Source organism: Vanessa cardui, chromosome 5 (genome assembly GCF_905220365.1).
Source record: "Vanessa cardui chromosome 5, ilVanCard2.1, whole genome shotgun sequence".
Classification (NCBI taxonomy): domain Eukaryota; kingdom Metazoa; phylum Arthropoda; class Insecta; order Lepidoptera; family Nymphalidae; genus Vanessa; species Vanessa cardui.
Genome location: NC_061127.1, coordinates 2,943,889 through 2,968,581, shown reverse-complemented (window position 1 = coordinate 2,968,581; position 24,693 = coordinate 2,943,889). Strand labels below are relative to the sequence as shown.

Here is a 24,693-nt window from a genome sequence, read left to right as displayed (position 1 = left end):
CAAAATAAATCAAAATACTAGAATATTGAGTTCTAATAAGCTACTCCTCCATCCCGCCAGCCGTTTGTGAGTAAGCAATTACAAGGATATTTTTTATCACAAATATAGTAAAACATAAGAACCGGATACAACATTAAAACAGAAATAAAAACAAGTTATAAATCAGTGTTTAGTAAAGCACCACACTAAGTAACCAATAAACAAAATAAAAATACGATTTAAATTCTAATAACATTAAATATAAAAAATAAACTAGTAAATAGAGAGAAAAACATAAAAAAAATTGAATTAAACTAAAAACAAAAAACTACCTCATAAAATAAAAATGCTAACTACATAGGCAGTAGTTAGTTTTATCAATGCAGTTACTAAACGCAGATCAAACGTCAGATTGTTGACAATTGACATTATACCTTCAGTCAACAACATAATATAATTATAACTGAACTGAATATAATAATACCGACATGTTAGCAAATTAACACTAATTTTATCCGAAATATAATTATAGTAACTAAACAAAAATAGATGACATAAATTAATAACAGAACAATCTAATGGAGCGACGACAAACTGCTACTAATAAAACGAAAACTTACTTTTTAACGGTTCTCTTACTTCGCATAACCTGAGTGGAGTTGGACGATTTTGAAATTGAGTCGACACCGACAGTACTGGTACCAGCAGCAGCAGCAAGATTAGTTGCCGAGGGCATATAATTCGGCTTGCAATTGATTGAGTTAAGCTCTGCTGTTGTGACGATACGGTGACGCTTACCGTCAGACCCCGTAACGATAACAACTCCATCCTTCGTCCAGCATTTTGAAATTCCGAACTTCTGTCTTGCAGACATAAACAGGTCATGCCTTTCCTTGGTAAGGAACTCCGACAGAGTCACGCCTGTGCTTTTAAGGGACGTTTTTGAATACCAGATCTTGTTTCGAAGCACTACATCACGAAATTTTACAAGGATAGGTCGAGGCTTATCCCTAGAGGAATGACCTAATCGCTGACATCGACTGAGCTTCTCTATGGTAAATTCTGGTACCTTAAGATGGCCTGATATAACACCTGACACTATGACTGGCAAATTTTCTTTTTTGTCTTCAGGAACTCCGTGGAACAGAAGCATCTTCCTTCTACTTCGCATTTCCAGCTGATTGTACTGCTTCGATAATATTTCCACTTGCATCTGAAGGCCTTCTAATGCAGATAAAACAAAGACTCTGAAGGTGTTAAATTGAGCCGCAATGTTGGAGTTTGGACTAGTGGCTGGGATGGAACCCTGAAGAGATTTTTGAAACTCAGCCATCCGTGTGTTGAAGTGCTCAGTCAGGTCCTCAATTGAGTGCTTAATGGATTCCATAGTGAAGTTATTACTTTTCACTCAACTTGTTTAATGTTTTTGTTTTTTTGTTGATTATATTGGTGTTATGGAGATTAGCTGGCAGGTAGGAAACACATTTAGCACATATTAATTTGTATAATTATTATTTTGTAATTTAGATAATTAAAATTAACAAGAGCTCATATAAAAGCGTGTTGTCTTTTTTTTGTCACCTACCCGAAAAAAACCCGTTGTGGGTTTTCACCAATATTAGCGCAACTGAGGGTTACGTTAGGTTAACACGCCTGTGCTTTTGAAATCACATAAAACCGGGAACTATCTCCGATCGTGACAGATTACCGGCCCATCGGATTATGAGAGTGAGGAAAATAAGTGTCGGTATTTACGCACAGACTAAAATAGCGAAAAACAAACGGTTTTAGTTCGTTTGTCTTTAAGATTAAGCCCTGTTAGTCGTTGCTAAAATTCGAAAAGGAACATTATTATTATTAACATTTTTAATTAATTTTAAAAAACTGTAGTGAAAATAATGTATTAAGTATAAACGTTATTATAATAAGACTTAACGCCTGAAATATTCACTAGTACAAACCACCTTTCCACCTTTAGGCTAATAAGAATAGCATTTAGTACTACAATTGAACAAAATAATACCCGATCTATTTACAAGTATGTACCTACCACGTAGTAAAATATATTTAATTACCATGAAAATTATTAACATTAAGTCCTGTAATATATATACATATACACGAATTAAAAAAAAATATTGCTTCAATCTTAACCGCGCGGAATTATGGTAAGAACACTAGCAACATTTTCCCGTTGAGTCGCTGTTCCGATTCTCTGGAAAGAAATGAACCAATACTCCAATTGCCAGTGGATATTGTAATACTATAATTATAATCAAATTAATACATATTTAAATTTGATATGCTTATATATTTGTTTGTTTAAAGACTTAATTGGTCACTCCAAAAGCAGGCACACTATGATACTTAATTATTGACAATAAATAAAAATATTCATACGTATATATTCATCGTCTATGGTAAAATACGAAAAATAAGTAATAGTATGTAATGGTACAATATAAAATAAATAACTAAATCATTACACATTAATTAAATGTATGGAAATTAATTTATCAAAATAATTTAACTATGGACAAAAAAGACGCATTTAATTAAACATTCTGTTCACTTATATAAATTAAGTATAGAGTTCGTAACCTTTTATACAATGTTATTTTTTTGTGAAAACTTCTGGTATTAAGACAACGTGCAAACCAATTTGGATCTACCTTGACAATCCACTCATCACATATTGGTGGTATCACTTTCTATTTACTTTTCATATTTGCAAAAGAAAAAGTTTCATTAAATTTCACGTTGAAAAATATAGCAGCTGGAGTAGATTAGTTTGCCCTATTTTATGGAACAACAGCGAATCAACAAACGGGCGTCCAATATTAACCTTTATTAAAGATATCCTTCTATTTCGATAGGGAATGGTTAACAGTTTCAACGTCAATATAATTTATCGTATATTTTAAAACTAAAAATACATGTTAGCCAGTGACCCTAGCCTCCAATACGATGTTATGTCATTTGATTCTATATTATTCGTTATATCACATTATTATCACACATTATGAATATAACAGAAACTATTAAATTGACTTTGTTATATACATATGTATGTAATTATTGTTGTAATTCATCAATGTTGTATTTGTTCAACTTTAATTAATATTATTTTATATGGAATAATGTTTAACACTGGCATAGACACTACGACAGTATTAAATAAATATATATATTACTTATTTTAAAAAAGATTGAACTGTCATTGGAAAATAATTGGATAATTGTGAGGTATTAAAATTGAAAGAGAGATTGATGCATCATACAAAAATTACTTACCCGAACTACTAAAATTACATTCAATCATATAAATAAAAAACTTTGCAGGAAAATCTCGTACTTCAATACGTCAATATAACTTTGGATTGATTTTGTTGATAGAAATTGGTTAGCTAACCACTCTTCAATGAAAATGTGTAATATCGTGTAAATGTAACATTGCTGGAGCCTTTTCCCCTTTTGTAGAGAATGTTTTACTTCATACTAACTCGATGTTCCAATATGCCTTAGTAACATATTTTTAAAGTTCACATCGAGATCCTTATAATTTAAAACACAAATTAAACACATACAAATTCAGTGAAGCTTGCCCGAAATTGAACCCGCAATCTTTGGTTAAAATATCATACAAACCAAACATAATACATATCTTACTTACTAATTTGTTAACTATTTAACGATCTTATAAATTTAACACTTCAAAAATAACTGTACACTTTTCGTTTGACGTTGAATTAGAAAAACTAGACCAGAACAAACTGGAACATTCCCGGGATCGATTTTAAACGAATATTCGGAGTATTCTATTTGTCTTTATCAAAGGAGTCAAACGTTTTGAAGCGTTCACGTTGAATAGACCTGAATGACGTTTGACAAAAAAAAAAGGAAGAAAAAGAGTATTTAGAAATGATAAATATTGGCTTCTCTTTGAGGGAATGTCGTTGAGTTTCCTTAATTATAGCTTTGTGACTTACACTTTAGTGAACTCAAATACTATACTGCCATTTATACAAACACAAAGATAAATCTATTTATAACTAGTTTTCGCATGCGGTTTTGCTCGCATTTTAAAGGGTTGGATGTCTAACACTAAGCGTTTCTACAAGTTCAAGTTTCTTCACACCAAATCTCATCAAATTCGATTCATTGCTTTGGTCATGAAAGAGCGACAGATAGACAGAGCTACTTTCACATTCATAATATTAATAGATTACTAGTAAAACCTACAAAATATAACGCCATATATTATTCTTAACTTTGATAGTAGCATTAAAATTGCAGGTGAACGGAGTGGTACTACGAGCTACAAGTGCTACGAGGCTACGTGATATGTACTACGACGCTACGAGATTTATAATTCACGCAAGAATAATCCATCATGTGATGTTGGTGATTAAAAAGCTTTACAGCTATTTAGTATGAGAAATAATACATTCTGATATCTACAAATAATCTTAACTAGGACAATGAGTCTATGAAATTTTATTGTGTTAATTTAGAAATGGTTTAACTTAGTGGTGGAACATTTATCTAACCAAACAATACAAAGCTCTCTATTTAATTACTTTATATACGAAAAATATATTTATTTTAGTAACAAAACCTTGGATTATTTGTTTTATTCCATATTAATCTCTCTTTTTTAATTTGAATTATTTTAGTAACGAAACCTTTGGTTATTTATTTTATTTCATATACATTACTTCTTTATCATCAAGTGAATTTCTTTAAGCATATTTTAACCATCGATTTCAATATATGTATAATTTAGCCAAAAGTTAATAGCGTTCTGGGTGTTTTATACAAATTATAAAGTAACGACTTTTTGATACAATTAAAAAAAAAATACAAACATTTTATTGATGTTACCTAGTTCACATTATCTAGCAACATATATATTAACGTATTTAAGCGCCCACGGTAAACTCCACATAAAACCTTAAAACCAAGGTAACCAAAAACAAATAAAATGTAATTTGTATATTTTTCTACCGTCTGTACTCTCATGTTAACTCTTATCTTACGCACACTAAGACATCCTGTAAGCACGAGCGTTACTCGATACTAATGCACGCCAATAATTTAACGTGGAGGGGCGCGGCTTCGTGTGTGAATAGACCTATATACAATCATATACACGTAGTTACTAGGCTAACGTAACGTCTATGAATATGTAAGCTACTAGATCGGTTCTAATCTAGTGAATAATAAATAGCTAGAAACGATATATCTATTCTCTATAAAATAATATTTAAAAATTGATAGATTAACCTACAATCATTTATTTAATTGCTTGTGAACAATCTGTATGATAATTTTGTCAAATTATTACAATAATACATTTTCTAAATAAAAGTCCAATGCATTGGATGCGCAAAATTATGTTATATTACTTACTATAGAACTAGTTTTTTTTTTAAGTAATCGAAAATATTAAATTACATAAAACTGAAACTATAACAAACAAGATTCTTAACTAAAATAACCAAAGCGTCTAATTATTCGAACCGCCGACCGAAAACACACACTAAACGGAAACCGGTTTGTCAGGTCAATGCAAATGCCACCCTGTATAAACCTTCACATTTGTATACGTAGAGGTTCACATAGTGGATAAATAGAAATAGCGCACCCATTTAACGAGATTGACTGCAATTATCGTTGCGTTGCCTACAACGGCTGTCACCGTGTAAATGATAGAAATCCACTTGGCAATTAAGTTGATAGACGCTTGACACCTGAGTGGATTGATAGGTTGATTGACTTTTCGATCGGATTTAGTCGCGTAATCTGAGATTAATGGTATTATAATAATGCAAGTTTAACTATATTATTAAAAGTTATCAAGCTGATAAACATACTGTAAACAACGACATTGATTTATATATTGCTACTTAATCATATTCTCTTTTACAATAGCCTTATGTGATTAAGTCGTGGTATAGAAAAAAAAAAGTAAAAGTAAAGTAACAGCCTGGTAAATTTTCCACTGCTGGGCCTCCTCCTCAGGCCTCCTCTCCCATTAAGGAGAAGGTTTGGAACATATTCCACTACTCTGTTCTAATGCGGGTTGTTGGAATGTACGTGTGTCTGTATCTCGATGAAATTAGACACATGCAGGTTTCATCATGATGTCTTTCTTCACCGCCGGGCACGAGATGAATTATAAACACAATTAAGCACATATATATAGAGATGCCTGCTTGGGTTTGAACCCGAAATCATCGGTTAAGATGCACGCGTTCTAACCACTGGGCCATTTCAGCTCCTCATCCAAGTCGTGGTAAAAATAATAAATTAAGAACTTCGATTATGTGTTGTTAAAAGTACAAACTATCAATATCAATAAAATCTCCGTGCACATCTATGTACGCGAGTAAGGCCGCGTGCGATAACAAGTAAACAAATAAAAATAATACAGTCACAAATACAATTCGAATAAGTTAAAAGGCGAGCTTAAAATAGACTCCTTGATTGACAGAAATTGACTCTTGAAGACAAAGATAAATCATTTGATTTCCTATCTGTTATTTATTCATTTCAAAATACAGTAATTACGCCATGAAAATAATTGTACGCTGACTTTTTTTTTTTGCTGTAATAAAGTTTTTATTACGTTAAAAACGGATTTATAATATGAACGACTTTGTGTTCACGACGTTTCTATGACTATTTTAATTGGTACACTATTTATTAATTACTCTAGCTAGATTAAATAGATTGCATAGCGACCAAAACTAAGTAATTATTATATGAATCAATTAAAATGTATCATATAAATATAAAGTTGATTACTTTATTTTTGGATCTGGATCTTAACCATGATCTAATCTTATCACCAATATTCCTTTAAAAGAGTTGCGTATATCATGCGGACGTTTACATGATATATCATATGTATGTCAATTTTGAAACCCTCAAAAAGAGAGAGAAGTTCTTTGCCCCGCAGTGGAATATTAGCAGGCAACAGCCTGCTAATATTCCACTATAGTACTAACAAGTACTACTAAAAAAAATATTTCAATACTCATCAATTTCGATTTTTCACGTCTGCGGGGTTTCCCGTAATGGCCACATTTGTAGTCCTTTATGCTACCAGTTTGCCTATTGTAAATCGATTTTTATGATTCACTACCACTAGGACTGTAAGGATAAGTATGTTTTCTTGCTTATGTTAGACTACTATACCAATTTTAAATGTAAAATTAATATTACGCATGATATTAAAACAATATATAAATATACGTAGATATCTAACACATAAATTTTGCCAGAAAGGTAACTTTTATCCTTACTTGATTAGTACTTACGACTTTCAGTTAATGGAGCAGAATATTTTCAGAAACATCGTCGATAGAATATAATTAAAGAGTTGAGCCAATAAGAAGTTAAGCCAGCCTGTGTCGGGCTTCTTTGATACTTTTCATTTCACGGCATTACGTTGGAATTAACGGCACGACAGTTTTTCGCAAACCTTGTATTAATTGCAACGGTCAATGAACTTTCAGGTGAGATTAAAGTTATTAATGGAACAAACAGACATATGTTTTTTCCATTAAGTTTTTTCGCAGTAAATTCTATATTTAGCTTAACTGTTTTTATTAATTTTAAAAATGAGAAAAACAATTCCATGCTTTAAATATCAAGTGTCCATAGCGCAATTATTTACGGATCGCCTAGCGATGCTAAAAGTCGGAGAATCGATCCTGACCCTTTCAGTTGTTGTCGTCCCTACTGTTAGCTACAAGCTTAAAAGAAGGGGTAAATAGGAATATTAGTAATTCCTTAATTAATTTGGTTATTTGCTTACTCTTTAAAAAAAATGTGGTATTATGTTTTTAAATAAAACATACAAGATATATAAGTATACGTTTTCCAAGTTACTGGAGAGTAGTTAGAAATTAGTTATCGTTTTTCGTTTTCTGTAATATAGTTTTTCACATTATAAAATTTTATTTCTATCAGATCAGCTCATTTCCAGATCAGCCTTTTGTCTCAGTTAAAACGGTTTATTACATGGACATTTATAATATTAGTACATGTAATTATTTCAATACTTACAACACTTAATCAACTATTTTTGACATCGTAAATCTAGCAATCTATTACAGCAAGACAAATAAATGTTATTAATAAAATATACCTTATTCTTAAAATTATAGCGATGAATAAGTCTTAAAATTTGTATATTAAATATGGATAAGCTTAAGTGAGCTGCTCAAATGAAACGCCGCCGTCGAAAAGCGGCGCTTTGAAGAAATAAGTACCGAATCCCCGTAGTTTTATATCGTGTTCCCCTTAGGGATGACATTTTTCATAAAAATGGAACGTTTGAAGAATATTATATTCTTTAAAAGCGAATCATAAGAATCGATAGACAATAGACAATGTTGATAAACGACAAAAGGCCATTTCGATATGCCCCGGCGAAAAACGTCGAATATGATGGATATTAAAAAAGCTACCGCTTATACTGTTCATAATATAAGATTTTGAACAATTCAAAAATCTAAATCTGCTATCGAAAACTATATCGAGTTTCGCGGACTCTGTGAATCGTTGCCCACAAGAGCACTTAACAAGAGCACTGCCGAAATATAATTTAACACTGACAGACATAATCCGTTGACATATCGAATTCAGCGAATGCGTCCGACTAGTCCGAGGGACGCCGTAGGGAGCGCCCGTTACTTAGCGTGACTATAATTGCTGCAAAGCTAGTCACTCAGAGACAGATCTATCCGAATTCCTTGCGGTACATTTCAATAGAATATGCAACTGCGTTTAACGAATTCAATCGCTTTTGATTATCCATTCCTTTCTTATAAATCTTTTATTATTTAAATTTGATTGAGCATTACATTTTTATTACATATTTTAGTCGCATTGGTTAATTAATTATTGTTAAGAGCACCATTTAATACAATAGTTCGAAAACAATACAATGCAATTTTTTTAATAATCTCAACATACATTAAATATTACGCAATTATAATTAATAATAAATGATAATAATTGGACTGTTTAATGTTTTCTGTTATAATTAATATAACAATTCAATAACCTTATAACGTACTGACTCAAGGTTCGAAAAAAATACTGTACAGTACTAGATATAAGATAATCAATAAACCGACGCTGCAGTATCAATCAAATTGTAAAATAACCAAATCAGCAATAATAAGTGTGGTTTGTGCACAGACGGTTTTACTTGCTCGTATAACCAGCTCTTTAATAATAACTCTTGAAATGCATACAAGAGGTAAGCCATTAAGCAAATTCGAAATTTACAATTTGATATTCTATGCAACTACCACAATCAAACATCCATTTGCTAGACAGCCATGATTGATCGCGCATATCCGCCAAGATAGAGCAATTTGTTAGAAGTGTGTTGCAGTCGTTTGATGTAGAACACATCTTGGAAATAAAGCCAAATGACCCAGTGGAGTAATACAAAGATCTAACGAGCACAAACATAGGTTCAAATATCACTATTAAGAATTAAAATTAAGTTAGTGTCTTTTTCTATCATGACTCATTTGGCAAACTTACCTATACAACAATAACAGCCTGTAAATTTCCGACACGCTGTTCCAATGCGGGTTGGTGAAATACACATGTGGCAGAATTTAAATAAGATAAGACACATGCAGATTTCCTCACGATGTTTTCCTTCACCGCCGAGCACGAGATAAATTATAAATACAAATTAAGCACATATATACAGTGGTGCTTACCTGGGTTTGAACCTGCAATAATCGGTTAATATGCACTCGTTCTAACCACTGGGCCATGTCGGCTCAACTTACCCTATATGACATAAAAAAAGTTTTCAAAATTAATTATCATTTTAGATAAAATAAAAGTAATAAATCTTATATAACCCTACGGAACTAATATAACACAATGTTTATGAACCTTATATATTATATTCAATCAATCCTTCTCGGGGTAAGATATTTATCTCCTCAATAAAATGCCGCAGGCAAAATTAATAATCTGAAATCCGTATAAAATAGTAACTAGGTACTACTTGGTTGAATATATATGGACAATTGCAGGAAGTTACACACAACCTTACAACTATTTTAATCTTACAGAATAACGATAAAAAAACTTTTGTAAGACCCCATAATACAGATTTTTATTTATTGAAAAACCATTTTCTTAGACTCTGCAAACACTAATAATCTGAGCATGGAAATAAATAACAATTCTATCCTCATCGCTTCATTATAAAATAAAAGATAAACTATCAAATGCAGTCAAAGCTTGACTGAGGAAACACAGTGCAGAGTGTATCACAAGCGCGTAAATACATGACGATGTGAAACGTTTTATTTATAGTTATAAAAAAGAAAAAATATTGCGACCGACAGTCAGGTAGCTGATTTTAAAAGCGTTTCATTTTTTCGTCGAATTAACGAAACCCTAAAAAACGTTGATTTTCTTCCAAAATATTATTAAGAAAATATTCGCCTTAAAAATATTAATCTGTTTAATTCTTTTAATATTTGAAGCCTTAATTGGGATTTCTTAGTTATTGCTTACTCTTTGCTCGTTATACAAACAGTAATTAAAATCATTCTTAGAGCCCATTATATGAGAGGTTAATTAGTAAAAAAACGGATAATCCGAGGATAGTCTGACCTTCAAAATGTCTTTGAAATATGTATATTCGAGAGACAATTTGTAACCGTGACATTTATGAAAAGAAGACATGGACTCATTACATTTAGAAACCTAAGTGAGTTCTTAATTCATAAACGTCATATGTATACTGACATTTAGTAGTCTTTGATCTGCTGATGTATAAGACACTGGCACTGTTGAAATTAGAATTTTGCTCGATTTACTCCAGTAATTTGATCCAGGCTAGCAAAAAAGCGGCTTTTTTATTTAAATCCAGCGCCGGATAATGAACTATACCAGATTGAAAAGTATATACATCGGTCAATATGAATATTAATCCAATGTTACTGGTATGCTGCATTCTATCAAAATAATGAATCAATGTAACCAGACTATAAACTATAATTAAACAAGGTTTCGATCACTATATTATGGGTAGTACAGGGGAATGGGAGGATTTATACGAAATATCTTTATGCAATCTCGTCTGGGTTGGTACAAACCACTCATTAAATATTCCACTGCCACTGTTTAGTCTTGTTGTGTACCGGTTCGTAGGATGAGTGAGCCAGTAACTGGAATTTGATGCAGCAGGTATAAAATACATAGCATCTTAGCTCCAAAGGTTAGTAGTGCACTTGTGTGGTGAATGGTTAATATTTTTTAAAGCGCCAATGTATATAGACAGTGGTGACCACTTACCATCAAGTGGTACCTTACCGCAACAAATACCTGAAAAACCATATTAAAATAATATTCAAGTAATATGATAAGCAAACAAAAAGAATAATTCCATTTATATATGTGTATATACAAATAACAAAAATAATAATTAATAGTTTTAGCTCAAATAAAAAATGACTAACGAACATACAACGCACAGCCTAAGCCTTCGAGTCTAACGGGATAAAATTTTGCACAGAAATTCGTTATATAACGTCGGTGAGTATTAAGAAAGGATTTTTGAAATGACTGATGTGAGAAATATGGAAATCCTTATTTAGGCTTACATTAATGTTGCAAGCAGTTGCTAAAGTTTTCTTGAACATTCGTCATCTAACAGAAGCTTAGTACGAAAATTTGTATTAAAAATCTTTGATGAAAAAACCCTATTACTTAAGAAAATTCACTATTATTTTTCTCGTCAATTTGATTAAAATGGTTTAACAATTTGATGAAAGATGACATACAATCTCTTTTGACAATGAAGCCTTAAATATTACTTATAATTAAAGCACTCACTCAGCTTCAAGCAAGAAGAGCAATTGAAAATTGAACATTGCTATACAAGACTAATCTCCCGACTTCCTTTGACAATTTATAAATGGACATAAAATTAATTCTTTAAATTTTGCAATAAGCCATTTTTGAAACAAGACGAATCACAAATATATTGTTCACAAATACTTGAAGTTCTATTTTTTTTTTATGTTGTAGGTTGGCGGACGTGCATATGGGCCACCAGATGGTAAGTGGTCACCATCACCCATAGACAATGACGCTGTAAAAAAATATTAACTATTCCTTACATCGTCAATATGCTACCAACCTTGGGAACTAAGATGTTATGTCCCATGTGCCTGTAGTTACAGTGGCTCACTCACCCTTCAAACCGGAACACAACAATAATGAGTACTGTTATTTGGCGGTAGAATAACTGATGAGTGGATGGTACCTACCCAGACCGGCTTGACCAAAGCCCTACCACCAAGTAGCTCATGTTATATAGGCAGTACTTTTTGATGCCAACCCTTAAAACAAGAGCAAAGTCTCGAGCTACAAATAGTATCCTATAATTCGTATCGTACAAAGGTATATACACAATAATACCCACTTCGGGTAATTGTTTCGATGTTCTCTGTAGTGTTCTTAATAGAATTTCGGTCACGAGAAAACTAGCAAGAACTGGCTAACTTCTTAGGAGATGTCACATGAGCAGTGCTCAAGTTTGTGTCACTCTCGATTCTCACAATCTAATGGAACGGCAACCCGGCGCAGTGAAATATGCCCAATGCTATACGCAATTTTATTCTACGAAATAGAAAAGTTTTCTAATCTAGAGTTAAAAATCTATGTGTATATTAACGAGGTCAGAGTTCGTTCCCCTTTTGTAAAAACCGATTCATTTTTTTTCGCTCAATTTAAAAATAAATTCCCTCTAAAAGCTTCCAGACAAAGCCGATAATTTTATAGGCTTTCACCTTACAATATTAAGAAGGAAGATGAAATTTAATAATATATTTTTGACGAAATAATATAAATTCGGATACTTATTACTAGGGTTCCACGATCAGTATTAAAAAACCATAAAATGTATCAAGCGATCAGACTTTTTAGTATGGTACTATAAGTTTTTAAAGAATAGAAATAGAAATATGTCACAACATCACATACATTACGCTGATTCCAACGTAAGTAGCTAAAGCACTTGTGTTATGGAAAATCAGAAGTAACGACGGTACCACAAACACCCAGACCTAAGACAACATAGAAAACTAATGATAATCTACATCGACTCGGCCGGGAATCGGACCCGGGACCTCGGAGTGGCGTACCCATGAAAACCGGCGTTAACACCACTCGACCGCGGAGGTCGCCAAATAGAAGAATATATACACAATATTAATCTATACTAATATTATAAATGTGGAATTAACTATGTTTGTCTGTCTCTCTTTCGCGACCAAACACATGAACCGTATTAAATTAAATTTGGTATGAAGAAAAATTGAACTCCAAGAAATGACGGAGGCTACTTTTTTACCTAACACATGACAGCCAAACCTTTAAGACGCAAGCGAATCCGCGGACGATATCTAGCTTATAAATAAATCTTTCATTCTCCTAATCACCAAATACTAACTAGTTATATCCCCACTCTAAGACACAGACACTTGGTGGTAGGTTATCTACCCACTCATATATTCGACCACCATAAAGAAAAACATCTTATTTTTTATTCCAATTTGAAGTAGATTGAACCGGTTTACCTGACTACGATATCAGTAACATTTTAGTTCCCAAAGTGGGTGGTGCATTGGTGATGCAAAGAATGATGAATACTTCCCACAACACCTATATGATCGGAAGTGGTTACTTACCAGCACACAACACATTTGCCTGTATATTATTTAAAAAATCAGTATACTAGTATAACAATTAATTTATCAAAATCAATTGAAATATTTTGGAATTTATTTTCGAAATATGAACATACTCAAACATACATACACGATAGATTGGTAATACATTATTCTCCTTAGCTTCAACGTAGTCGAGTAAAAATATATAACCATTGGTCTTGGCCCGAGACGATAAAGTATAATTAGGATCTAAGACAAGTTAAGCCTCGTCGTCTGTGAGGCTGAAGGTACTTCGTTTCTCATTTACCGACGGATAGGCACGCTCCACACTAGCAATATTCTATACTTAGATATTTTTCATTAAAACCTTCTTAGACTCATTCATTAATAACAATATTTTTAACTGTAATTTTTTAATCGAAATTATATGGTCATAATAAACTTACTTGTATCGTTCTATAAAAATATTACTGAAACGTACATTAATTTATATACTTATATAAATATTTCAATGCTCCGTACATTTTATATTATAACATTTTTTATATGGACTCCTTTATTTCGTATACGATAACGTTGTTCCCATTTAATTTTTCAAACATTTTCAAATAATTAATCGAATACAGTTAAGGCACACGAGTATAACCGCATAAATAAAGATGTATGTTTTGTTCAGGTCTCGATGATAATAATTTTATGTTTAAATTGTCAGGCGTCTAGTTACAAGTTAATAGTCTTTCTGATATCAGCACTGAAAGTTGAAGTTATAGCTCAGAAGTCGATCAATTTCCTTCCAGTATTTCGATTTAAATGACAATTTTTTATACTTGTATAATAAATTATCTCTGAGTTTATTTTATAAAAAAGTACAATTCAAATATATTGGTCATAGATATTAAATACCACACAAATACACATTCTACTACACACGTATTCACGTATACACACACTAGTGTCTCCACTATTGCACATGAGTTTAATCTTGTATATCAAAATTAAAGTGTCTATTACTCTACTTGTCAAGAAGCTTTAATTATAAGCGATATATGCAATTGGCAATAAAAGACACGATACTAAATTACTTGTACTCACACACACACACAAACTTAGGTACCACTATGTCTAACATGTGTATAGATACAAACCCACACACCTATAATGTCAGCACTATCGCACATTATAACAATCTTGTAATGAAATCATTAATTTAGTAATAACTACATCTACAAGAAGTATTCATATAATTCTCAACCTTAAGGAATTCACATCCTTCATAGAACATAAAAAAGCAATAAAAGTGATATTTCTCCTTTTTTCCACGCTATTATATTATATTAAGAAATATGTGCTTAAACCAAGTGCTGGCAAATTTTCTGTCTGACTCGTTATAAATAATATGTATATTGTATGTATATTTTTTGTATTATACACTTAACTCCTTAGCCATACAACAAAAACAACAACAGCCTGTAAATTTCCCACTACTGGACTAAGTCCTCCTCTCCCTATAAGGGGAAGATTTGGAACATATTCCACCACACTGTTCCAATGCGGGTTGATGGAATACACATGTGGCAGAATTTCTATGAAATTATACACATGCAGGTTTTCTCAGGATGTTATAAACACAAATTAAGCACACGAATATTCCGAACCCTATCATAGAGTCGGTACGTTTGTCTAATAATAATGTTAATGATTTAAATAGCATTAAATTGATGTGATAATTATTCGACGTCATTTCCATTGAACATACTCTATGGCCAATATTAAAGTCGTAATATTTAAAGTATGTCACATATCCGAGCCGTGCCGGTTCGAACCACGAGTAAGTTTCGTTTAATTACATTAGGATTTCATTATCATTAACGATATGTCTAATTAAGTCTGTTTTAATGGGGGGTAATTTAGCTACCCTCGCGATCCTCCTTCGGTTTGAATTTCTCGAGAAAATTAAGACCAGTTTATCCTTTGAGCTAAACAGGAAATTGTCTTAGATGTTAATTTTTTATTACTAATTAGAACTTATAATTCTTCTGTTTGATTTTTTTAAATATATAACTGTATACAAAAAATTACCTACGATGTTTAAATATGTATTAAGCATTTTATATACAAACGTTTTTGAGATAAACACAATAAAATCAGCAGAACCGTCCGTATAAAAAATTCTAAAATGCTTTATGAAAAGATGAAACGAAAAGTCTAGTATGAAAAATAATACAAAATTTAGAAAAAATTGAGAATAAAGTCTGTTTTATCTGTATTTTAATTAAACCCGACTTAACTGGGTCAATTTTTACTATTTTATACGTCCATTATAAATGAAAGGGGTTCCTTGGACTGGCAACAAATGTATCTACATAACAAAAGTTCACACATAGATATCCACAGATCCTAGATCGTACAACGTATCCCTATGCAAATAAGTGCTAATTTAATTAAAGTATTATAATGCTCCAGCGTCCATTCATGGCTTCATCACGAAATACGTAACGTTTTGTACAGTGACATTTTCAGAAATTCTCTTTATATAAAAGCTTATATGTTTAGGAACCGCTGTCTTTCCAATTGGGTTCCCTTTCAATGATTTCACATTCGTTCAACATTATTAGTATTTTATAAAGAGTTTATTGCATAAAACACTTTTTCTGTTTGTCCGATTGTGTAGATTATTTGATAATAATCCGATATAGTATGAGAAAACATGTTTATCAGTATAATATGAACATATAATACTGAGAAAATTAAAAATGATTTACAAAATAAATAAATAAACTACATGGAATATCATAATTATTTGAAATAAAAACAAAAAACATTTCTAACTTAATTGACTAAACACACTATATGAAAAGGATATAAATTATAACATAATTTATTATATGTTTAATAAAACGTACGAATAGACTTATTATAAATTTGTTTTCCATTCCTTTTGCAGCGAAACCATTGATCAGATACTAGTGAGCGAATACCTCCAACGGGATTCGTAATAGTATTAAATCATGTGTGAATTTTCCAACCCTAAAAGGCTTCGGACCTCGGCCCAGACAGATTGTTCTCTAAAACCTTACATTTGAATATTATACCAGAAAATATATATGTATATACTCGTACGTGTAAAGTGAGGGGCCTTGTTTGAACTTTGAATAATATTAGAAAAGATTTATCGTAAAACGACACGGTCCAATAGTTAGAACACGTAAATTTTAACTAAATATTCCGCGTTTAAACCAAGAATTCTATGTTTTTATGCCACGAATTTCATGTGTTTGTTGTGAATGAAAATATTGTGAGGAAACCTGCAAGTGCGGATGAAATGTATTCATATGTTTCTCACTAAAAGGAATGAATATGATCAATGTATTCCTGATAAATACATTTATGTTATATACTTTGTTGCGTAACGATATTGATGCAAGCCGCAAAAACCAACGGATTTTAAATATTGAATGGAAAAATAGAGTGATATATTTTATCCTTAAATAATAATGATACTCCTGATTAAGTATATCATTAAAAAACTTTATACTTGAAGTTTATAATGTATAAAATTCATAGCAATCAACGTGCTTGCAACATTTTTATAATAAACATTCAAATACTCGTTCTAAATAGTGCATCATAATTTATCGCTATTATCGCAAAATAAATAGTGCAGAAATGCGGTACCATTACCCCGGCTTAACGATCAGTTTTTAATTATGCCGGCAATTCACTCGGTAAATGAGAAATTCTCATCTTAGATGAGAATAAAAAATTCTTCACACATGTATAATTATTACTTTATATTGTATACAGATAGATCGTTTTCAATAAACCGTGTTTTTATTTCACACACATATACACGCAAACCCACAAAATATGTATGTGTAAGTTCTAAATTATATCTAAAATTATAATTAATATCAAGTACATATTTTCTAGATTTATATTAGTTTTTAATTATAATTAATTATTTTCTATTATAACATTACTTTAGTTATTTATTTTTATTTATTTTGTTGTGAGGAACCTGTTTCTTATACCAACCTTTGACCTTTCTAATATTAAAAAATTAAAATTTAATATTGTATTATTGACATGCTCTTCCAAGATGGCACATTGGTTATATCTTAACCGATAATTGCGAGATCAAACCCAATTCACTTAGTGCTCGGCGGTTAATGGAAACAGTGTGTGGAAATCTTTATGTGTTTACTTTCAAAATTCTCTTTTGAATTTCTGCCTTCTCCTCAAAAGGAAAGATATTGTTTAAACGCAAAAAAATCACCTATGCTTGTATACTTTTCGCTACAAATAAACATTGTGTAGCCGCTGTAAGATTATAAAATATTTTATTTTCTTGTTTCAAATATCTTCCGATAACATTAAAATATAATATAGTATTTCATATGACACACGCATTCAAAGTCATGCGTAACATATTTCACGTTGTATCATGTTTATTAGAACACAGCAAATTCATCTCGAGCGGAAATCAAATTTGCAACGCCTGACGTTTGCGTTTGCGTTTAATAAGCAAACCGCGTAAAACGCAGAAATGAAAGTAATATAATTTCAGTATCAACTGTTACTTATTAAATTCGAGGAAGCGAAAACGCGAGCGAAACGTGTAAGTAATTTCGGTTACAATGTATAATAAAGCGTGCGCGTCAAAAGTGTTTAGTATTTGATATACTGGCCTCTCTTACTTACAAGTTAATTGCGAGGTTCCACAACCACTTTGGGGATCCAGCTTTCGCCGGCGGTTTTTCCGAACCGATACGTCATGGGAACCTTCAAGAAAAGAGCGTACTCCTTCCTTAAAGGCCAGCAACGCACCTGCAAGCCCCCTGGTGTTGCAGATGTCCATTGACGGTGGTAGTCACTTTAAATCAGGTGAGCCTCCTGCTCGTTTGCCACCTATTTCATAAAAATAAAGGTATATTTAAATGAAACAGATATAATGCGTAATTTATTAAGTCTGGGTTCACACTAATTAAATACTTTTTTTAATAAAATGGCATATAAATTTTTGTTACTTAAGAATATTTCTGGAACAACAAGAACAATCGATATTTAAAGTAAGAAATTATAAATCGAACGTTTGATTTGACGATTTCTAAATTATACAAAGGTAAAACGAGAATTTTAAGAATGACGGTAAGTCCCACTTCCCACTATCCATATATCCAACCCATCCCACTATGTCGGGTATATTATCCATAGCAGATCTTATCGGTATGTCGCTACTTTGATAATCAATATAATATTGTCTAGTAATCAAATACAAACATAATCTCATTATAATGGTGGTAAATTAAAAATCTTTAAGGCCACACTTTCACAAACGTCGTCGTATGTGTAAAATCTATTGTGGTAAGTAAAACCACTCGTCGAGGCAAGTGTGAGCATATTCATGAAACATCGCGGTCGAGCGCCGGTTTTAATATGAAACTGTATATCATAACACGTAACTCGGAGGCTAGTTATTTAGCGGGCTAACCAGCTAAAAGGGAAATGTAGCTGAAAGGCGTCTAAATTAAATTAATATGCAGTTAAAATTCGAAATTGCTGCAGTATTTAAAGTTACGAAATAAACTCACTGTATAGAAATTCTTGCGTTATTAATTAAGGCAAAATATATTTATACGAAACAGCAAAAAGCGCTGAAACTACCAAGTCTAATTAAACGTGATGAAATTATATTTTCATAACTTTGATAAGCGATAAATAACGGTAAGCGTAACTAACTTTAAATATATTTACTGTGATACCTCAAAATGAGTCATTTACTACAAAAGTACGCTGTAGAACTAAACGACATTAGTCCAAATTATTATCTTACAGAATAAAATGTTGTCTTCGTAATGTGACTTTAGATTACTTTTATAAATTGCAGCACCGTTTTGTATAGCTTGTGATAAGCTAGCCACGTTTGTGAATTATCTTTCCAAGTAAACGATTTAGTTTATATAATTTAAAAATATTAGCATATACTTGGGGTAGAACTTTATGCAAGTCCGTTTATTTAGTTTAAAACCGAATGAATGAGTACTTATAATAATACACTCTACTGCCAAAACAGCAATACTTAGTATACGTGTACTTTGTTTTGAAGAATAATGAGCCCGTGTGTGTGTGTGTGTGTGTGCTTCACGGGCGCAAGCGTTATAATATCTCTAACCCAAAAAATAAAGTTATGCAATGACTAAGGGTAACTAACTAACTTATGATTAGATGACTTATTTGGTCATTTACTTACAAAGTAGATAAAAGAATTACCCCATTACCAAACAAAACACTGAAAAGGTGTACTTATTAAATGTATATCATAAGATATATTTACATTGGCGGGACTTGAATGGCGAAAATCTCGAACCATAAGCCGCTCGAATGTTTTTAATTGTTTGTTTTAAATTTCAATTTATATATATATATATATACGTAACCCGTTTATGTTAAATTTTGTTAACTGTTCTAGTTGCAAGGAGTAAGTATAATGTAAGGATTAGAGGTAGGCTTGTAGGTACTTACCTCGGCCGGTTAATTGCAAATTTAGTTTCACAACAGATTATGTTTAAAGTTCTTATAAAGTTCTGCTTATAGCACTGATGACACCTTTTATATATTTTGTGTATTTTGAGGTTTTAGTATTGTTTTAGAAGAATTTTAATTAAGTTTTTTGTTTTTTATTTAGATTAGCTTCGTCGCTCGATGAAGTCTCAGTAGCGCCGCTCGCGTCACTCGGTGGTACTAACTGCTGCGATGGCCGAGGGAATAACAGCGAAAAAAGGATATGGGATTAATATTGGCGGGAAAATAGGAAAGCAAGCTAGAACATTCCCCCCCACTTGAAATCACTCCAGGGATTTCAAAAATATGACATTAAGTTTTATGAAAAGAATAAGAAATAGATAATTAAATGTAGTGCTGAGTTCAAATGAATCTGATGCGAGAATAATGTTTTTACATGTTAAAATTATTATAGAAAGACTGAATTAAAAAAAAAAGAAATAGATAATTAATATATTGATGAGCTAAGAATTGACCGGTAAAGGACAATTTTTTACGACGGGCCTGCGAAGTAACCCATTTGCTGTACGTAACGTAACTAACTTAAACCTTCAAAATTCTTGTTGAGTTTTCTTGATTTAGAAATAAATCTTAAACACCATGCTACTATTCGCTGCACTTTAGATAATGATGAGTAATCTTTTAATATTTTTGCTATAGGATTTTCGTTACAGTGATTGGATTCAACAGTATGTACTAAATGAGGTAACGTTTTTAGTTCCGGTAGATTTTCAGATGATGTATATGAATATTTTGATATAGGCCAGTCAACGGAGACGAGATTAATTTGGAGCATGTAAGTCCACGACTACTGTGATCCGCAGGATTGTCATTCGTAGATACGTGGTGCCAATTTTTTGTTCCTATAGTGTCAGCAATTTTTACTACGCGATGAGATACAAATGTCTTTAGTTTGTAAGGTTCAGTATTAATCCAGGATAGCACTGTACTACTGTCCGTTAGTGCGATTACGTTTCTAATTTTGATATGTGACTGAAGTAAATCGTTCATATGTTTCAAAACTCGAGCTAGAAGCACTGCACCAAGAAGTTCAAGACGGTTTATAGTAATCGGTTTAATCGGCGATACTCGCGACTTAGCAATAATTAGATTTATCGATGCTTTATTTTGATTTATAGACTTTAAGTATACGCAACATCCATAAGCTTTAGAAGAACCATCACAGAAACCAATAAGATCGCATACCGTTGAAGTTGAAGCTAAAATGAAACGTGGAATTTTTATTTTATTTAAATTACTTAATTCAGCAACAAATTCTTTCCATTGTTCTACAATATCTTCTGGAATTGGATCATCCCAGTTCAACTGGAGCCGCCACAGGTCTTGAATTATAAGTTTTGCTTGCAGAACCATGGGCGTAAGCCAGCCTAGAGGGTCATAAATTCGTGCTACGTTGGATAGAATTGATCGTTTAGTGCATTTAGGGTTTAACTCTGATTGAGAGTACGTAAAATTATCTTCAATTGGGTCCCATTGAACTCCCAATATTTTTAAAGTCTGTTGATTTTTATCGTCACAAAAGGATTTTGGGACTTGACAATGCTCCGTAGGCAGTTGTGCGAGAAATTCAGGTGAGTTACTACTCCATTTTCTCAACTCAAATTTACCGCAATCTAGTAAGTTTATTAATTGATTTTTCAGATCTAGTGCACAAGTTAAGTTGGGTGCACCAGCAGTGATGTCATCCATGAAAACATCTTCACGCAGTATGCTAGCAGCTTCAGGCCACTGTTCTCCATGATCCTTTGCTAGCTGATGTAGCGTTCGAATTGCTAAATAAGGAGAACTGCTAACGCCATAAGTGACAGTTTTAAGTTCGTATTCCAGGACTTCTTCGGTAGATGAATTTCGCCATAATATATGTTGATATTTGCGATCCTCGGGTCGTAAATCTATATTTCGATACATTTTTGAAATATCAGCTGTAAATACCAATGGATGTAAACGAAACTTAGTAATTATGTCTACTATGTCATTTAAGAGTTTGGGGCCCGTGTATACGATGTCATTCAAAGAGTGTCCAGTAGTAGTCTTTGCGCTAGCGTCAAACACTACTCTTAGTTTAGTTGTTGCACTGTCGGGTCGCAGTACGCAGTGATGTGGAATGACATACCTAGAATCTTTGTCAGACATTTTGACAACTTCCATGTGATTTAGGTCTTCATACTCCTTCATGAATTTGCAATATTCGTTTTTTAATTCAGCATGACGACGAAAGCGTTTTTCCAAATTGTATAACCTGGATAATGATCCGTGGAAAGAATCACCTAACTCCTCTCGCCCTTCCTTAAGTAGTATCGGTACTACATATCTGCCGTCTTCGTTACGACGAACAAGGTCTGTATATAACTTTTCGCAATTTTCATTTTCTGGATTTGTAACTCTCGCCTTCGGTGGCTCTTCTACTTCCCAGAATTGCTTGACGATATTGTCTAAGTCAAGTGTGGATGCTACCAGTGCTGTAGTACATGCTGGTGTTTGATATTCAGGGTCAAACCTTCCCGTGATAACCCAGCCGAACACGCTATGCAGCGCTACCGGTAAGCCCGGGCCTACGTCTAGTCGTTGACCATCATAAATGTTATGGAAAAGTTCCGCTCCTATTAAAAGATCAATATCACCTGATTTATCAAAATTGTTATCCGCCAAAACTAAATGTCTATAATTTGTTTTTACTATTTGCGGAATTTGAACAGAAGGCATTTTATGAGTTATTGACTTCATAACGATCGCTTGTATATTAAATTTAGGTTGATCCGAATTTTGGGGTTGTATAGTTAATGACGTCATTCCTTTGACTTCATGTATCGGGTTCTGACCTAGACCGGCTACGGTTATGTTACAACGACGTAGCGGTAAGCCTAAAAGTTGTACACATTCTGACGTCACAAAACTGTCCTGCGCACCACTATCAATAAGTGCACGAATATTAAAAACACCGTTAGGGCCTCGCGCCCGTACAACACACGTACCTAATAACACAAACGAACGACCATGTTCTAAATTGGCACTAGAGTTGACAGAATTAATCGGTACAAATGATTCGCTATCAGCCGAACCTTGAGGAGGCACGGATGACACCGCGGGGCACGCCGCAGTACTATCCCGATCTCTATGAAGAAGCGTATGGTGACGGCTGTTACACTTCGTACAACACGTCTTTGAAAAACATTTATCCGCAGTATGATTTAATCGTAAACAGTTTACACATAATTTTTTTGTTTTAACAACAGTTTCCCTATCTTGAACGGTTTTGTCATAAAATACAGGACACTTATAAATTGAGTGGTTAGAATTTCCGCAACAGGCACACTCAAGGTATTTATTCGAAGTAGCGTGAGCATAAACATCGATATTAGAACATAAATTATTATTTTCCCTTTTATAATAATTATTCGTTAAAAATTCTTTTTCAAAGTACGGCCCTGTATTTTCAAATTCTTCGCAATGTACGGGTAATGAAACGGATCTGTTATAGTTGTTATTATTATTATTTTTACGTAAATGAGATTGCATATTATATTTTAAAAACGAGCCGGTGGGTTCACTAGCCTCGAGTACCTTTATATAACCGTGTAAATTAGGCGGTAGGTGTCAAAAAGTGCACACTTTCTCAAACTGTGATCCTATATTATAATTAATTATTAAGTGAATAAAACCAGTTTTTCTAGTTCAAAGTATTTATTTAAAGTAAAATCAAGTGTTTACCTACAATTGTGTTAAGAATTGTGGCTCCTATGTGAATATATGAGCTAACACCTGCACTTACCTGCTGGCTCTTCTTATAGCTAACACAAAATAATTTTGAATTTGGCATTTCTTGAAGGAATCACAAAAAAAAAAAACACTATGACTAAGTTAGAAGACATTTTGGAAATGCACAGAAGTATTGGTGAGTCTCTAAGTCAACGTATGACAGAATTTGAAAAACAGTTAAAATCTAACACTAGTGACTCTTCAAAAACAAGTATTGAGAAGCTTGCAACCGAGTTCAAAGACTTTAAATCTTCTGTTTGGAATGTTCTGAGCCTTCTGAAGTCCCTGACGACCAACCTGGCAGCACAAGTAGACGAAGTTGACAGCCAATCCCGGAAAAATGTTCTCTTATTTGGAGGGATAGATGAAGCCCAAGGTGAGAATCTAATATCCACAGTGCTCAGTACTATTCATGTCTTGATGGGCCTACCTAATGTACAGGCATCAGCAATTCAGCACTGCCAGAGACTTGGTGTTCATACTAACAACCGTCCTCGTCCAATATTGGTTCGCTTCAATGACATGAGTATGAAGCAACTTATCTGGAGTAATAAAAAGAAACTCAAGACATCAGCGGTGGTCTTAAGTGAATTCTTGACCAGGACACGCCAATCATTATTTGTGAAGGCCCGAAAGCACTTTG

At 32.7% G+C, this 24,693-nt stretch overlaps 2 protein-coding genes across 2 annotated transcripts; both read right to left on the bottom strand.

The window, feature by feature from the left end:
• Positions 1-315: 315 nt before the first annotated feature.
• On the bottom strand, positions 316-1,550 carry LOC124529949. The gene has a single exon (XM_047103900.1). It carries the CDS (start codon positions 1,364-1,366, stop codon positions 596-598), a length of 771 nt encoding a protein of 256 aa, XP_046959856.1. The 5' UTR covers positions 1,367-1,550; the 3' UTR covers positions 316-595.
• A 4,046-nt stretch (positions 1,551-5,596) lies between these two features.
• On the bottom strand, positions 5,597-22,997 carry LOC124529783. The gene is made up of 2 exons (XM_047103692.1): positions 21,533-22,997; positions 5,597-5,784 (listed from the first exon to the last, which is right to left on the bottom strand). The coding sequence occupies exons 1-2, from the start codon at positions 22,995-22,997 to the stop codon at positions 5,597-5,599; spliced, it is 1,653 nt and encodes a 550-aa protein (XP_046959648.1).
• Between the last annotated feature and the right edge of the window lie 1,696 nt (positions 22,998-24,693).

What these genes read in the sequence shown, in the direction of transcription:
- LOC124529949 (XM_047103900.1), bottom strand. Translation starts at nt 1,366, where the DNA reads ATGGAATCCATTAAGCACTCAATTGAGGACCTGACTGAGCACTTCAAC.
- LOC124529783 (XM_047103692.1), bottom strand. Translation starts at nt 22,997, where the DNA reads ATGCCTTCTGTTCAAATTCCGCAAATAGTAAAAACAAATTATAGACAT. An exon ending in AGAATTTGTTGCTGAATTAA is followed by an intron (nt 5,785 to 21,532) that starts GTAATTTAAATA and finishes CATTAATCTCAG; the next exon opens with ATTACGCGACTAAATCCGAT.